The 17651-nt window shown below is 42.4% G+C and overlaps 2 protein-coding genes across 4 annotated transcripts in view; both read left to right on the top strand.

Moving 5' to 3' along the window:
* Window positions 1-17: 17 nt before the first annotated feature.
* Window positions 18-10113, top strand: TLNRD1 (talin rod domain containing 1). 2 transcript variants are annotated; one of them, XM_032232744.1, is made up of 3 exons: window positions 18-43; window positions 2787-2847; window positions 7536-10113. In XM_032232744.1, the coding sequence occupies exon 3, from the start codon at window positions 7976-7978 to the stop codon at window positions 9032-9034; it is 1059 nt and encodes a 352-aa protein (XP_032088635.1). In that variant the 5' UTR covers window positions 18-43; window positions 2787-2847; window positions 7536-7975; the 3' UTR covers window positions 9035-10113. The 2 variants fall into 2 exon arrangements, with proteins under 2 accessions (XP_032088635.1, XP_032088634.1); XM_032232743.1 differs by lacking the exons at window positions 18-43; window positions 2787-2847 and adding an exon at window positions 5286-7175.
* Window positions 28-17651, top strand: part of CFAP161 (cilia and flagella associated protein 161) — a 55791-nt gene continuing 38167 nt past the window's right edge. For both annotated transcript variants that reach the window (XR_004256613.1, XM_032232745.1), the window contains exons 1-2: window positions 28-43; window positions 2787-2847. The gene's annotated coding sequence lies outside the window, so the exon portion shown is untranslated. The remainder of the gene's footprint in view (window positions 44-2786; window positions 2848-17651) is intronic.

Here is a 17651-nt window from a genome sequence, read left to right as displayed (position 1 = left end):
AACAAGGACCTTTGCAAGTGAGGCAGAAGGAAAGGGGGAAGCGGTCTGTACTACTTTGCATTCTGAGGGGGGATATTTTTTGTTGTTGTAATGTAAACACGCTTATTTAATTCCTCTCGTTTTCTTCTCTTTAAAAAAAGCAAGCAGAAATTTAATTTTCATTAAATACCGAAATAATCCTAGACAAGCGTCCCAATCCAAAACTGTAATCTTCTATAAAGTTCCTTGGGAGAAAGCTCCTTAGCATGCATGCAGGTGGTTTACTTCTGAATCCATATGCTTGGAACGGAACGGCCAAAGTGATGAATTCTTCTATTGTCTTGTAAACAAAATCTTTGTGTTACAATATCAGGAAATTGCTTTGCTACATACTGGCCATTGCAAATGTTTGTTTTCTTTTATTGGTCTTGTATTTATCGAGTTCCAAGTAGTTTGCAACATACATACTGCATAATGCATAAGCTGCATTAATAGAGGGATATAATCAAGATCAAGTGAGATATTAATACCACTCTATAAAGCCCTAGCAAGACCACACCTAGAGCACTGCATCCACACTATAAAAAAATATGTTGAGACTCTAGAAAAAGTGCAGAGGAGAGCAACCAGGACCCCAATTAGGGGACTGGAGACTAAAACATATGAAGTACGATTACAGGAACTGGGTATGGCTATAGATAAATTATAGAGAGAGACAGTTTGGTCTAGTGGCTAAAACACCAGGCTAGAAACTGGGAGATCATGAGTTCAAGTTCCGCCTTAGGATGAAAGCCAGCTGGATGACTTTGGACCAATCACTAGAAGACTATGAATTCTAGCCCCGCCTTAGGATGAAATCCGGCTGGATGACTTTGGACCAATCACTAGAAGACTATGAATTCTAGCCCCGCCTTAGGATGAAATCCGGCTGGGTGACTTTGGACCAATCACTAGGAGACTTTGCATTTTAGCCCCACCTTAGTCATAAAAGCCTTTCTCTTAGCCAACCCACCTCACAAGGTTGTTGTGGGCGAAAATAGGTGTGTTGGATAGGTTTGCCCCTTTAAGTGGAATACAAACAGATAATTCATATATATATATATATATATATATATATATATATATATATATATATATATATGTGTGTGTGTGTGTGTGTGTGTGTGTGTGTGTGTGTGTGTGTGTGTGTGCGCGCGCACGTGCATATGCATATGCATATGCATATACATACATACATACATACATACATACACACACACACACATACATACATACATCATACTCATTCAAAATCTTTTAAAAATAGATAATAGTAGCTGGAACAGTAAAATGTACAATAGACCAAAACATAACCGTTGTAGTTGATTAGTTAGAGTGTGCTGGTTCATGCCTGAGGCAATTTATGCTATCTTTGGTTGCCATAAGTATAAAGTGGGCATTTTAAAGAAGAGATTGGATATCTATTTGTCTGAAATGGTGTAGGGTTTCCTGCCTAAGCAGGGGGTTGGACTAGAAGACCTCCAAGGTCCCTTCCAGCTCTGTGATTCTATTCTATTCTGTTCTATTCTTCCCATTTTTCCCGCCTTTTTCTTCTGTGTTCTATATACTGTTTGATTTACCTCATGATGTTCCTGCCTAATTTGTGTTTGTTCTTTCTGGATGATGTTGACCGATAAATGTATGTATGTATGTATGTATGTATGTATGTATGTATGTATGTGTATGTATGTATATGTATATATGTTTTCTGAATATTTGTATTTATATTTATATTTGTATTTATGTGTTTGTGTTTGTGTTTATGTTTATATTATGTATGTTTATATGTATGTTTATGTTTGTATTTATATTTATATTATTTATATTTATATTTATATTTTTATATTTATATTTATATTATTTATATTTATATTATTTATATTTATATTTATATTTATATTTATATTTATATTATTATTTATATTTATATTATTATTTATATTTATATTTATATTATTATTTATATTTATATTTATATTATTATTTATATTTATATTATTATTTATATTATTTATATTATTATTTATATTATTTATTTAAAAGACTGCCAATTTCTATTAGTGTCTCTGACTTTTAGCTGGATGGCTGCTGCTCAGTTCTATGACAGGATACAATAAATAAATATTTTTATATAGATAAAATATGTATTTTAAAACATTTTAAATATATGTAAAAATATATTTATTTTCATAATCTTTTAATTATAAATACCAGGCCATGTTTTTAGATGACTTAGGATACTTTTATTTATTTGTTTATTTTTTTATTTTATTCATAAACATTTTGAATACAGTGTATTGTCAGGGTATACCATTTACAAAAGAAAAACAAAAAGAGAACTAAACGGGCAGTGTTAGGATACTTTTAAAAAGGGTGTTTAGCCCTGGGCTAGCTATCAGAGTTAAGTGTGGTTGTGTGGTTTCGTTTTGTTTTTTAAAAATGGGGAGCAGGAATTGGAGACTCCCTTTTGAGCCTGTTTTCGTTAACATCAAAGGAGTTCACAACATTTGCACAGAAATTAAGTCAGCTCCCACCCTTCCTGACTTGCATTGTGTGTAACCCAACCCGTATGTTGCCCAGCTGTGGCAGAAGCACCCGGTCTATATTTCCTGAAATGTATGGAAAGATACAGAAGCCTCAGAAATGTAACAAATTGCCTTCAGCAAACTCACAAAGTAGCTGTCATTTTTACTAACCTTACAGCTATTTTGATCAATGTATTCATGTGCAACTGGGAAGTTTCTGATCAGCTTTTCATTCATTTGCAGAATTGATACCTTGACTTCCCTTTGGCAGGAAGTTCCTTTTAGCCCTGAAGAATGTACACAGGTAGGTCATAACTAGTGCGAATTTGATTCATGAGATACCCATGCTTTGCTATGAAACTATGTGATTGGGCTTGATAAATTGACACTTAAAGCTTGAAAATTAATGTAGAATGTGTAACTCCTTAGCATCAGAGCATGTTACTATAAAGCAACTGGCAGTTGGAACAGAGTTCTTTTCAGGTGGGGAGGGGGAGTAGAACTTCTAACTCCTTAGCATCGACATGTATTAATTCCGTATAAAAAATACTAATGATCTGATGGTCATTTCAAAAACTCCTTTCTTAGCGAGCACCTAGAAGACAAGAGGAACATACGTGCCAAATTTCAAGTTTGTAGGCTTTATGGTTCTGGAGATTTTATGATGTCACATGAGTGGCATTTCGCTTTTATATATATATAGATTTAGTGTGAATCATACATTGCTATCAGATTGCAATTTAATGCAAGCCCAAATCCAGTGTGAGGATAATGTGTTGGGGTTTTGAACACTAATCGGCATGTGATACACTACGATATGATAAATATGGTGATAATTTTTTTTAAAGTATGCAAAATGAAGAAAAGGAAGGATCCATCATTCAGGAAAAGCTCAAAAAAAGTAAAGGCTCATTTTGAAGTACTGCAGAATATAGGATAAAATTTGTATATGAAAGTTTGTATCTTCCATTTGAATAACCGTAGTTAAGTATTTATGAGATCTGTCTACCTAGAAGGTAGATAGGACTGCGATTTAGATTTTGTTTTTATTTCTTTTATTTCTTTCTAGAACTACTCTAGAAACTAGTATTTCTAGAACTACTCTAGAAACTAGTATGAGCCAAGGTGGCGCAGTGGTTAAATGCAGCACTGCAGGCTACTGCTAGATCAGCAGGTCAGCGGTTCAAATCTCACCGGCTCAGGGTTGACTCAGCCTTCCATCCTTCCGAGGTGGGTAAAATGAGGACCCAGATTGTTGGGGGCAATATGCTGACTCTCTGTAAACCGCTTAGAGAGGCCTGAAAGGCCTATGAAGCGGTATATAAGTCTACTGCTATTGCTATTGCTACTCTTTAGCTTTATCAAAAATGAATTTAAGTTGTAGGTATGTTCTTTTAAAATGTACTGTTATACTAATACATTTATAAAAAATATGTTTAAACTTTTTCGTGGCCGGTTTTTGTCAAGCTGTAACCAGCTACCCAATTTTCCCTAGAAATCTCACTCTGGATAGTGCAAATTCAAATAATGTGAATTTCATGGGGTTTATTATCAGCACTAATTGATAAACTACCTGTTATCTACAAAAATGTCGGTAGGTTTCTGAAACCTCCAAAGTCAAAGAATCTCAGGGTTTGGAAGCAAAATCTAATCGTTTTGATTTGGTGTATAATTCTGGTCAGATTTTTAGGTGTTGGGGGGGGGAATCACGAGCTTTCTATAATCTGGAGTGGATGCATATAGGTACCATAAGCCATAATGTGGTTCATTTTGATGTGGGTGAACTTAACCACCTTGGTTAGTTGCAGTGTCATGTCCGACCTATCGTGACCCCATGGACAATGTTCCTCCAGGCCTTCCTGTCCTCTACCATCTTCTGGGGTCCATTTAAGCTCACGCCTACTGCTTTGGTGCCATCTCATCCAGCCATCTCATTCTCTGCTGTCCCCTTCTTTTTTTGCCCTCAATCTTTCCCAGCATTAGGCTGTTCTCTAGTGAATAGGTACCCAGGGTACCAATTCACAAACAGATTAGTTTATTTAAGAAACAAAGATCATTCCTGGCTTGTACAAATGTACAAACCAGCACTTTCAACCAGACAAGTTCGATCATCTGTTATGGGGTGCTTTGATTTTGATTCATGAAGATTTCAGGGTTGAATTCAACAATTTAACCGGCCTCTTCAAACTATACAATGTAATGTATACACAACTTTCTAATGCTTGAAGTAAACACCAGAAAATATAGTGAGTTCCACACGCTAGTTTTTTCTTTTTCTTTCTTTTTCCGTTTCTGTTATAATTTTGCACCAGTGAGGTTAAAACTAATTTCGTTGTATTTAAGTATAATGACAAAAGATTATACTTACTTACAAGCTAAATCAAAAGCAAAGCCCAATGTGGCTTGCCGAGACGTGTCAATCTAGATTGTGAGGAAGGGCGAGAGAGCAAGATTGTCACAAAATAGAATAATAGAGTTGGAAGGGACCTTCGAGGTCTTCTAGTCCAACCCTACACCACTTCAGACAAATGGTTATCCAACATCTTCTTAAAAACTTCCAGTGTTTGAGCATTCACAACTTCCGGAGGCAAGTTGTTCCACTGATTAATTGTTCTAACTTTCAGGAAATTTCTCCTTAGTTGTAAGTTGCTTCCCTCCTTGATTAGTTTCCACCCATTGCTTCTTGCCCTGCCCTCAGGAGCTTTGGAGAATAGCTTTTATTAATAATTTAAAACAAATAATTTTTGCAGCAGCTTGTGTTCACAGCAGTTTACTGTGACTTTAACACCACCTCCTGGGTTTGCATGCACGAAACCATCCACAAACGAAGCCTATATTGCTGGCAGAATTTGCTCCATACATTGCGAATCAACAAACTACACAGCCACTCATTTTATCTTATATGTTGCTTGAATCCCGCCAATCGGTTCTCAGAAACGCTTTTCCGAAACCAGCTGCAGGATGAAAAACCAGCTTTCGACCTCTCACGGACCTTGATGTGGTCACGAGGTGTTCAAACGGTGGTGTTTTTGGTTTCTCGTTTTATGACCTATTGTTTTAACGGTCTTATGCACACTTTCCCCCTTTTCTTTTAAACATCGGGAACGCGTCCAATAATGAAACACAGCGCAGGTCTCTCTCTCTTTTTTATTTAAATTGTGCTGTTTTCTAATTGGCCAGCAGGAACCAAACCGCGACCCAATCAGCTCGCAAGACCAATGGGCTGACCTCATTAGTTTGCATTGTTATTATTTCTTCCTCCCTTCGCCGCCCCCCCTCCCCTTATTTTTCTATCTTGAAGAAGGGAAGGGGCGAAAAAAAAATCAAAGCCCAACAGCTGGCTTGGGGAAAGCTCCGTGGGCATCAGTGACCTCATCAATGTTGCCAGCCTTTCAGTAGATGGCCAGGTTTGCACAGCTAATAGAGTTGGGGACTATTATTACTAATAATGGGTGGCCTCGATTTGAAGCCCTCCCTCCTCCGGAGGAGGAAAAAAAAGGAAGCGCGGGCACTCCCAGCCACGTGCATTATCGTATTTTAAAAGTCCTCCAAGAGACAACTCCCGTTTGAAAGATAACTCGGGAGGGGGGATTAATCTTCCGTTCAGGTTAATGCAGTCATAACTTTTTTAAAAAAGGGGGGGGGGGACTTCGTCCTGAATGAATGCACAATTTAGATCAGGTTGGACAGGCGCCCGAAGACGAATGTGTGTCAAGGGCGGTAGCAGCCGCGCTGGCCCTTCAAGAGAAACCAAGCCCAGCTTTGCGCAGACCTCGAACCCAACCCGGGGAGCGCAGCAGCCAACGCGAAGCTGGAGACCGGCGGCGGCGGCGCTGCTCCCGCCGCCCCGCCTTTCCTCTCCTTTCTTCCACCGGGGAGGAGTTTTCCGTAAGCAGCGGGCGTGAGCATTTAAAAGGAAGGGCGGCGACAAGCCGCACAAAAGATTGCTATAGGCTTAAGGCGAGGTTGCAGCGGAGGCAACGGGAGGGAAAAGGGCGGCGTGGGGAGGGGGGGGTGAGCCAGGCAGGCAAGCAAGCAGGCGCGTCGGCTAGAGCGCACGGCCGCCCGCCCTTCCCAACCCTGCAGCAGCCAAGGCATCCCGGCCGGGCGGTGGCAGCCACCGCAGAAGCGGGCGCCGCTTAGCAGCCATCCCTCCCCCACTTTTTAAAACAAAGTTGGGAAGTCCGGAGAGCCCCCTCCCCAAGCCCGCTCCTCCCCGCAGATAGGAAGTGTTGCTTTCCGGCCTCGGAGTCCTCCACCCTTCTGGAAGTCGGGGCGTCCTCCAAGGGGGAAGGAAAGCTCGGCCATGGCCGGAGGAGGGGACCGAAGCCGGCGAGGATCCCGTCCCCAGGGAGTCCCCGGACAGCCCTCCACCTGACCGGCGAGGCGAGGCCGAAGTTCTCCGCCCGCCAAGCGGATGCGCCAACGCCTTGGAGGCCGCCGGAGATGCGTCTTCCCGGAAACGGGGGAGCCAAGTGGGTGGCGTGATCGGGCCAAAAGAGGCGAGAAACGGCCCAGAGGATTCCGGGTTGGCGAAGGAAGGAAAGGTGGCCGCCGAGCAAGAGGCGCTGCCTCTCCCGCCCGCTGCGCCGCGTCTTCCCCCGGACGCCCGTGTCCTCCTTTGCTCCGGAGGTGAGCGCGTAAAAAACGCTTCTTGGCTAGCCCAGCCGGCCCTCCCCTCCCTCGCTCTCTGCCCGCCACAGCCGTCGCTGCTGCTGCTGGGCTGCTCAAGCTGAGCCGGGCCACACCCTCGCCTGCTCTTCCTGATAGCGGGGAGAGGAAGACCGGTGCCCTCCCGTTTTCCGCGCCAAGGGGGGCGGCAGAGCGAACGGGCGGCGCGCCGGTCTTGCGCTTTTACTGCCCGCGGGGCCAGCTTCCCTTGGAAAGGCGTGAAGTCTGTCGGGAGGTCGCTGGCTTTGCTGGGGGAGGCGAGATCCGGCCGAATGAAGCCAGCCAGCCGGGAAGTTTTAACATTGCTCTTTGTATTGGCAGGTCTGCGTCGCGGCGGCGGCGGCGGCTGGGTTCTTCCTCGCCTCTCTCGGAAAGAAAAGTCAGCCGGAGCCGCGAAGATGCCCTTAAAGAACCGAGGCTTTGAGGGTCCCATGAGCCAGTGGCGGCCACCGCAGCGTTTCTCATCCGCAGGCTGGATGTTGTGACCGGTGTCTGGAGTGGTGGCACCTTTGGAAGGTGGCGGGGACCCTGGTCGCTTCTGCCCTGCTTGATCCCGACTTGGTGGTGGGTCTGCCAGCCCCTTTTCTTCCCCTCTGGTGCTCCAAGAGACTCTGGTTTATTTGTGCAGATTAATGGAATGATGGTGCGGAAAGGGCAGAGCGATCCTGCCGGGCTCAGCGGGGGCTCCTCAGGAGGCAGCTGGAAGCAGAGTGGTGGCAGCAGTGGGGTCCCCAGAGGCATGCGTGTGCCCCTCCGGCACCATGGCTAGCGGCGGCTCTGGCAAGTCCACTACTGAGACATCCACCCCCAGCGGCAGCTCTTTGCCAAGGAGGAAGCTTGTGGCCACCTGTGACCTCTGCAAGATCAAGATGCAACTGGTAGCGGATCTGCTCCTGCTAACCAGCGAGAGCCGGCCTGTCCATACAGAGAGCTTGTCCGTCTTCGGAGAATCCTTTGAAAAGTGCAGGGACACCATCATCGCCAGGACCAAAGGCCTCTCCATTTTGACCCATGACGTCCAGAGCCAACTCAACATGGGCCGTTTTGCCGAGGTGGGGGACATCCTGGGGGAGATGGGGGACTTGGTAGTCTCTTTGACAGAGTGCTCGGCCCACGCCGCTTACCTCGCGGCAGTGGAGACGCCAGGGGCTCAGCCGGCTTTACCCGGCTTGGTGGATCGCTACAAGGTGACCAGATGTAAGCACGAAGTGGAACACGGGTGTGGGATCTTGAAGACCACCCCTCTGGTTGACCTAAGCCCTCAGCTCCTTTTGGAGGTCTCTCAGAACATGTCCAAGAACTTGAAGTTCCTGACCGATGCCTGCGTCCTGGCCAGTGAGAAGTCCAAGGATAGATTTGCCAAGGAGCAGTTCAAGCTTAGCGTCAAATGTATGAGCACCAGCGCTTCTGCACTCCTGGCCTGCGTCCGGGAGGTCAAGACATCCCCCAGCGAGCTGACACGCAACCGGTGCGTCTTGTTTAGTGGACCTTTGGTGCAGTCTGTGTGTGCGTTGGTGGGCTTTGCCACAGAGCCTCAGTTTTTGGGCAGAGCGGCCACCATCAACCCAGAGGGGAAAGCTGTGCAGACGGCCATTTTGGGCGGTGCGATGAGTGTCGTCTCGGCGTGCGTGCTCCTTACTCAATGCCTCAGGGATATAGCCCAACACAATGACAGTAGCACCAAGATGACTGAATACAGGGAAAGGTTGAGGAACTCGGCGTGCGCGGTCTCCGATGGCTGCAACCTGTTATCTCAGGCCCTAAGGGAACGCTCGTCACCCCGGACTTTACCGCCACCAAATGCAAATTCTGTGAATTAATCTATTCATTTTTAGATTGCATGGCCGCCTCTAACATAAAGATACAACATCCCTTTCCTGCCCCAGATTTTCTTTTCGTATACCAAAGAATTTGTGTAGCGCAGTCCTTTAATTCTTCTTATTGCTAAAGTAACAGTGTGAGGAGGCTGTGAGACCATGCTTTTATGTCATAATCGGCATGGATGTTTTACCTGGGGAAAGGGAACAGGAAGCACATTCCCCTCCCTCCCAAATCTTTAAATCATCCGAGCAGCCTTATATGTAAGCGAACTGCAGGCAGCTTGCAATGGTCTAAGACAGGCAGGTAGAATTCCATTCAGGCAAGGGAGCAAAGGAAAACCTGCAATACGCACTTCCTTCTGCTTGGCCCAAAATCAAGGTCAGTTCTTGGAGGACAAGGCTCTCCCCTCTCGTAGGCCTTGTGCAAAATTATTTAAATTCCCTGTTCTATTGCCGGCTTCCAGAAGGCTCCTAGGACCTTGCCCAGGCTAGTCCCTTTGGAATGGTTCCTTAAGGCTTGCATCCAAGCTGGTTCTGCTTCATTGCTTCCTTATTTTGTTAAAGTCTGTGGTCAAGCAGGGGTTACAGTAATCCTAGGAAAGGTTTACTGACGGGGGTCCAAGCTTTAATCGTGCTGGATGCGATTTTTAAAATGTCAGGAGATAGGGGTTTGTGGGAGGAGGGTGGTTCTACCAAAATCTCCTAGATTTTATTGCTTAGTTGAGCAGGAAGAAGAAAAAAGGAGAGAGAGAGAGAGAGAGAAAAAAAAGTTACCTCAGTTTTTCATACAGTCTGGAAGAAAGAAAACTTTTAAGAATGGGTGTAGCTACGATTATTGTTTTGTATGGTTACTTTTGAATCAAGTGATGGGTTAGAAGTGCATTTGCAGGGAAAGCTGGGTGTCATTTTCCAATGGGGGGGGGGGGGGGAAGCTACTGTGAGTGTGTTAAAATAGGGATTGGGTAAATTACACTATAACAATGAGTGATTTTGATTTTTAATTATTATTTTTTCAGTGTTTTTTTTTAATCTTGCATGTACTGGAGTATTTATTTCATCTATTAAAATGTTGTTTCTCAGCTTTTTGTGAATCTCTCAACACTTAAAGAATACCCTCTGTTGTGTAAATGTGTCTTCTCCCCCCGCTAAAAAAAGTGAGTGATTGGGAAGGAGGTTTAATTTACTATGAGCTTCTGTAGATTTGAGTTCGCTGACTTTTTAAAATGACATGTTCTTTTCCTTTCTCCTCTCCTTCACCTGAATTTTTGCCAAAGTTGGAGTTTGAGAAGTTGAATGGCTATGTTTGTTTCCAGAATATTCCCAAATGAGCTGTACTGTATCTGATCCAAATGTTCCAAAAATGAATCCACTAGGACTATAGATGTATTTATTCAGAAACACGCCTTTTTGTTTTCACTTAGGAGCTTCCCATTGTAACATGTTGAGTTTCTCCGACTTAAAATACAGATTTCTAGATATGGAAATTTTGGGAAGTAAGCCCTGCTCTATGAAGTTTACTTTGGAGTAGACAAAATTATGCGGCAATCCTATAGTCCTAGGGCAGTGTTGGCGAACCTTTCCGGCACCAAGTGCCAAAACGGGAGTGCGTGCATGTGCGCAGGGGAGCACCGGAAATCAGAACAGAAGCTCCCTAGCGCACAAATACGCGAGCACCAGAAACTGGAAGCTCAGTTTCCCGGCTTGCGCATGTGCGCCAGGGAGCTGCTCTTCCAGTTTCTGGCGCTCCCATGCATGTGAATACCCACTGGCTGGTGTGCATGTGCGTGCTGGAACCCAGAAGAGCAACGGGCAACGGTTTGCATGCCCGGAGAGATGAGTCTGCATGCCATTTCCAGCACACATGCCCTAGATTCACCATCACGGTCCTAAGGTGTGTAGTCTACAGGTCAAGACCCGGTGACCATAGTACAGGTAATCCTCGAATTACGACCACAGTTGAGGTCAAAATTTCTGTTACTGAGACATTGATTAAGTGAGTTTTGCCCCATTTTACGACCTTTTTTGCCATAGTTGTTAAGTTAAAATACTGTAGTTGTTAAGTTAGTAACATGGGTTGTTGAGTGACTCTGGCTTTGACTTTGCTTGTCAGAAGGTTACAAAAGTGACTCCAAGACACTGCCACCGTCATAAATATTAATCCATTGCCAAGCATCTGAATTTTGATCATGTGACCCATGAGGATGCTGCAGTGGTCAAAAGTGTGGGGGGGAAATGGTCATAGGTCACTTTTTTTCAGTGCTGTTGTAAGCAGTCAATAAGTGAACTGTTGTAAGCCGAGAACTAGGGTATTCCATACAATGTTAATAAAGGGAAATTTGTAATAGTAATGTTCTGTTCAGGGATGCAGCTTAACCTTAGCAAAACTTCAGGGTGCTAAGATGGGAAAGGATTTGTGTTACGTTGACGTCCTCAGAGGTAGCGCAGGCAATATGTAATGAATAATAATGAGCCATGCTTACCTAAGCCTTTCTGGACCAGATAATGCTCCCATCCTTTCAAGTGGTAATCTGGAGGACATGGAGTGGCTTCCGCTGTTCAAGAAATGCATCTTGTTTTCTTTAAAGCGTGGATATCAGAATTCGTCACGCTTTCGCAAAGCCCCACATCACCTTTGATATCTGTTGTAGTGGAAGATGGCTTGCTGTTCACTAGCATGTTTTTCCTGGAAAAAAAAACCTTTGCAATTAGAGCAAAATAATTCTCATTAGCTATTTGCAAACAAAGAGTTCTTTTAATAAAATGTCAACCAGTAAATCCACTCATGAGATGACCAAGTTCTTTCATATTTTTTACCATTTGTCTCATCAATTTACTAGACTTGCTTCACTTACAAATGGCAAGCATAAAAAAATATACAAGCAGGTGATAAAAGATAACATCCATTGGCTTCTATTAATTTGAAATAAACTTTTATTAGACTTAAGACATTAAAAATAATAATAAATAACACAGTGCTTATTTATGTCGTGTGTGGCTAGAGAGACTGCAACCCAGCGATGCCCCCTTCTCTGCAAGAAACTCACGCTGCAACAGTAGTCCCTAAGTTTATCTGAAGTTATATTCACTTCTGAATAGACATAACATTGTGCCGTGAAATGAGCCACAACCATTGTAGTCATTGCATTGGTGATCTTAATTTGGAATAAACGGTTTAAGAAAGATTGTATGCCTGTGCATGTACACACATACACTATGCCTGCCTGTGTGATCTGATTTTTTTTTAATGTGTGCATAAGATTTTGAAACATGCCTAGGAGGTTAACCTTTATTACAAAAGGGAAGCCCTAACCTATGGGGTTGTCCTTGAGTGGTGATTTTGCTAGGCAAAATAGCTGTTAAGAGTGAGTCACATCCAGTTTGTATAACTTCTTTTTTGTATGGTGTTTAAGCGGTTGCTAAGTGAATCATGTAGTTATTAAGCAATTCGGCTTAAAGTCATTTCCCCCATTGACTTGTTGGAAGCCAACTGAGAAAATTGCAAAATGGCAATCATATTGGGATACTGCAACTATCGTAAATGCATGTTGGTTGCCGTGCAGCTGAATTTTGATTCACGTGTCGATTGCAAGTGTAAACCACCAGTCGTAAGTCACCTTTTCATTGCAACTTTGAACAGCCACTAAATGAATGGTTCTGAGTCAAGGACAATGTATAATAATATCTTTATCATCCTGTTTCTCAGGCGCTCTAGGCAACCCTCTCTAATTTTATTCTCATAATAAGAATCATCTACCTGAAAGTTACTGAAGAATTTCTATGATGGAAGCAGACTGCTACCTGTGTCTTCCCAATACTACTACAACATTTTAACTCTGTGCTACTTTGGCTGTCTATAGAATGTACATTAACGGCTGGATTCATGCATCACGTTAAGCCATCATATTTCCTTTCACATAATGTGATTTGTAGTAATTATGATTTATAAAGTTGTGGTTTATCCAAATTATGAGTAAAGCAATTATGACTTTGGGTATATGAACTTTTCACTGATATATGTCAGATGTAATTTCCAGAGAATACTTTAATGCCAGGGGTGTCCAACCTTGACAAATTTAGAATTTGTGGACTAAAACTACCAGAATTCCCCAGCTAGCATTCTGATGGTAACTGGCAGAACCTATTCCTGAACTTCATCTCCGTCCTTGCTCTACCAGTAGAAGAGCTATTCAAAGAGGCTTTGCTAACAAAGAGTGACCAATCTACCTTTAGAAATATCCTCAAAGGCATGAGGCTGGATGCTTATATCTAATTATTTTTCCCCTTTCTTAATTGTTTTAAAAACTCATGGTTGAACTGGGATCAAGTCAAGTTTAAAGTATGGTTTTCAGCTGCTTCCTAATCATGGCCATGTTCTCAAGCATAAGCATCTGGCATAACATTACACCAGGGGTGTCAAACATGCTTCGTCATGGTGGCACCACATGACGTATTGCAACTTTCCTCCCCTTCATTAAGCCGGACGTGGACGCCAGCATGTGATACACCTGGCCGGTAGGCTGCGTGTTTGACAGCTCTGTATTAAATGCAATATTTGCAATGATAAAATAGATCTGTGATGTCACTTCTACTTGATCCATGGATACCTAACTGTACCTTCCTGTTCAATGAATGCTCCTTGCAGTTCTCCATTATTATTATTTTTTTGAGTTTCATAGATGCTGTTTAGGGGTGGAGCAGGCACATTTCCTTCCTGCATCTCTTCTGCCTCTCATTTCTCTTCTATCCCAAATACACGATGCATTCAAGAGATGGAATTAATGCAGCTAGGAAAAGCTGGAGCAAAAAGAGATAGATATTAGGGGTGAGTGGGGTGGTCCCAAATCCCAGCTATTCCAGCATTGCCACTTCTCACCATAGCCCTTTGATTCTCCAAAATTGATAATTAAAAAAAAAAAAATCCTGAACAGGTCTGTTTTCTGACAGATAAGATGAGCCCTGGTAGCACAGTAGGTAGAATGCAATATTGCAGGAAAATTCTGCCCACAGTCAAGTTCAATCCTGACGGGGCTCAAGGTTGACTCCATCCTTCTGAGGTTGGTCAAATGAAGACCCAGATTGTTGGGGGCAATATGCTGACATTTGTAAACTTCTAAGAGCGGGCTGTAAAGAACTATGGAGCAGGAGATAAGTCTTCAGTGCTATTGCATTTGTTTTGTGCTTGGAACCTTTCCTGGGGAGGGGAGGCGAACCCAAACATCACGGAGAAGCCATAACATGATTTATTTATATTAAATAACCAACTGTGAGTCATGTTTCATTAACTTAGGTTTATCATGCTGTCATCACCCAGCCAGGATGGTTTACTGGGGAAGATGGCAATGACAAAACATTGGTTCCCCCTGGTTTATCTAGCGATTGCTTGCTCCACTACAACAGGGTGGGAATTGGAGATAGAAATAATATTAACCATCTGGGCAGCCGTGGTCTTGATCTTTAAAAAATTCTTTATCATTAGACCCATTGTATGCTCTGGGGACAGATAGGCCGGATGTTTTTGCTTTGGCTTCTTTCCTAACTCTTTGAAACACTCCTAACTCAACTGTGAGTTATTGTTGTTTTTTAAATCTCAACAATAGTTGTAGTTGCCTCTATATTTATGTTTCTTTAAGTGTTTGGGGTTAGAGAAAAGCAACTTGCTTTGGAATATATTGGTTCATCATAAAACATTGATCTGCGGAGGCTTTCTTTAAAAAAAAGTGATGTTTCTGTTTTAAACTTATGTGGGGGAGTGGGGAGTTCCCCTGTATTGGGGGGGGATAGCATAGGTTGTTTGATCTGGAAAGCCTGGTTGTTTGCAAAGTTAAGTGAGTTAATGCCTATTAAAACCAAGGGACTTGGATGCTCAACATAGCACATTCCTAGATAGTCACTCAGAAGTAATTCCCATTGCAGATGGAATTTAAATAGTCTGAGCTCTTGGGATTAATTTGAAATGAAAAGGGGATAAATCAAGACATGGATGCTCTTTGTTTAGTTTGGATTAGCATGTTGGATGAATCCTACCTCCTGTGGTTTAGTCAATCAACTATGGTAAAATAAGACACAGTTTAGAATAATGTGTGAACACAGCCTTCTCTTTAGTAAGTTTCTTTGCAGTTGCAGCTTGCTTTTTTATATATTTTTAATGTGATGATGGCATCTATCTATGCCAGGATTAGCCATAAATTTGTGTGTTGAAATGTTGCATGGATGTGTAGAAATGGAACGTTTCATTAGTACACTATAAGGGAGAAATTCAACAGGCGTTTCTGATTGTTTCAGCTAGTTCCCTGTTGTTGGTACTCCATTTGTTCAGGGTTTTCCTCCATCCATTCAAATATCTGTGATTGCAATTTTGCAGCTGGGTTATATTTTTATTCTGCAACATCACGATTTGGAGAGACAGAATATTTGTTTATTCTTGCCTTGGTTACTTCAAATGGAAGTGAAAGTTACTATTTTTTCCCCTGAATTAGGAAAGTTAGGGAAATTTACAGACTTAGAAAATGCAGTTTCAATTTTTGTTTGGAAAGAAACACAGCATTCTAGATAATTCCCTTCTCATTTTTTTAAAAATGCTGGGCAGATAAACGTTTCTGTGTTTTCCTCCAACCAATTGTCATTCAGTTTGATGAAAGACAATTTGTTTTTTGAACTTTATTTTCAAGAAAATTAATTCTCGTGGGTGGAGTTTGGAATGCTTGTGCTTGTAAGGTTGTCAGATGGCAGAGGAGAGTAAATGAAAATCCAGTCTCAATAGGAAAGAATAAATGTAGTTTAGGGTTGAACTCTGGAGTCCTTGGTGCTCTCTGAATTTAATTGTTTATCTGCAGATGTTTCATTACCCAACTAGGTAACATCATCAGTTCTTGAAGAGAGTGGGGTTTGCATTCTGTTGATATACAATGCTTGCCTTATTAGTGTTGGTTAGAGTGTTTTCTCCTTGGTACTTCCTTGATTATGCTGTTCCCTAATGCTTGATGGTTTGAATTAGTACTTCCTTGATTAGGATATTGTTATAGGTTCAAAAAAGGTGGCTCAGTGGCTAAGATGCTGAGCTTGTTGATCAGAAAGGCCAGCAGTTCGGCGGTTCAAATCCTTAGTACCGCTTAACAGAGTAAGCTCCCGTTACTTGTCCCAGCTTCTGCCAACTTAGCAGTTCGAAACCATGTAAAAATTCAAGTAGAAAAATAGGAAACTCCTTGGTGGGAAGGTAACAGCATTCCATGTGCTTTCGGTGTTTAGTCATGTCGGCCACATGACCACGGAGATGTCTTCAGACAGCATTGGCTCTTCGGTTTTGAAGCACCACCCCCTAGAGTCAGGGATGTCTAGCACATATGTGCGAGGGGAACCTTTACCTTTACCTTTTAGGTTCAAACCTCACTCCTTGCAGCTATTAACTAAATAACATGGTCGTTAAGCAAACCAGCTGAATTTTGATCATGTGACCATGGGGATCTGTGAGGGTCTTAGGTGCAAGTAAGTCACTTTTTCAGTGCTGTTGTAACTTTGAAAGATCCCTAAACAAACAGTTGTAAATCAAGGACTACCTGTAATGTTTTTGGTACTTTCTTGCTGAGTTTTTCAAACTATTTCATGGAACTTCTAGGGTTCAGCAAGAGCTTGGAAATGTCCCATGAGAAGGGAAAAAAAGTTCCCTTGAAGTCAGCCTTTTTTTTTTTTTATTACTAGAACTTTAACTCTTGATCAGGAAATTTCTTCTTCTTAACAGATTGTGCAGCCTGGAAAAGTTTTAAAATCTCTTCTTTGTACCTACATTTTTTAAAAAGACATTTCTCTCCTTAAGGGCCTTACAATGTAATATTTGAGAAAAGAACACAATACAGAATACTCTGTATTTAGGTCTGTCCTTGATGATGGGAAACTCACTGGATGACATTACCTCCTATGTTTTGTTTCAGTCTACCTCACAAGGTTGTTGTACACAGGAAATTGGTGGAGGGAGTGCTTAATATCACCGTATTTTGAAAACACAGGTTTTAAATGGAAATAAGATGCTGATGGAAAACATAATGGAATGCTTTCCTAAAATAGCATTAAATGAAGCTGACTGCCACAAGCGATTCAATTGTCTCATTTTACTGATATCCCACTATTCTATTTTTAGCACTGTGGAGCAGAAATCTTCATTTTTCATTCAAATTAATGAAAGATAATTTGCTTCCAAAATCTCCATCTAAACAAGATTTCAGACTCTCTTAAGGTACAGCATTCCAGCATTTCCCTTGATTTGGAGGTGATTAGAGAAGGGAGGGCAGTGGTGGGTTTCAAACATTTTTGGAATCTCTTCTGTAGGTGTGGCCTGCTTTCCGGGTCCACTGGTGGAACCTCTTCTAACCGGTTTGGTAGATTTGACGAACCGGTTCTACCGAACTGGTGCGAACCGGTAGGAACCCACCAGAGTTTCCAAAAAATTTTGAAACCCACCACTGGCAAGGATCTTGTAACTTGGCAGCTTTAAGACTTGCATGCTTCAATGCCAGAGTTTCTGAATAGCTACTTGGACTGACCTAAGTACTAATTCATAATTTCATATCCGGTCACATGGGTGGCAAGCCAGTCCCACAAAGGAGGCCACACCCACAAAGTAGGT

This window comes from Thamnophis elegans, chromosome 16 (genome assembly GCF_009769535.1).
Source record: "Thamnophis elegans isolate rThaEle1 chromosome 16, rThaEle1.pri, whole genome shotgun sequence".
In the NCBI taxonomy this organism is placed as follows: Eukaryota; Metazoa; Chordata; class Lepidosauria; order Squamata; family Colubridae; genus Thamnophis; species Thamnophis elegans.
Note: the sequence above shows the minus strand (reverse complement) of the source record. Positions and strands in the feature narration are given on the sequence as shown.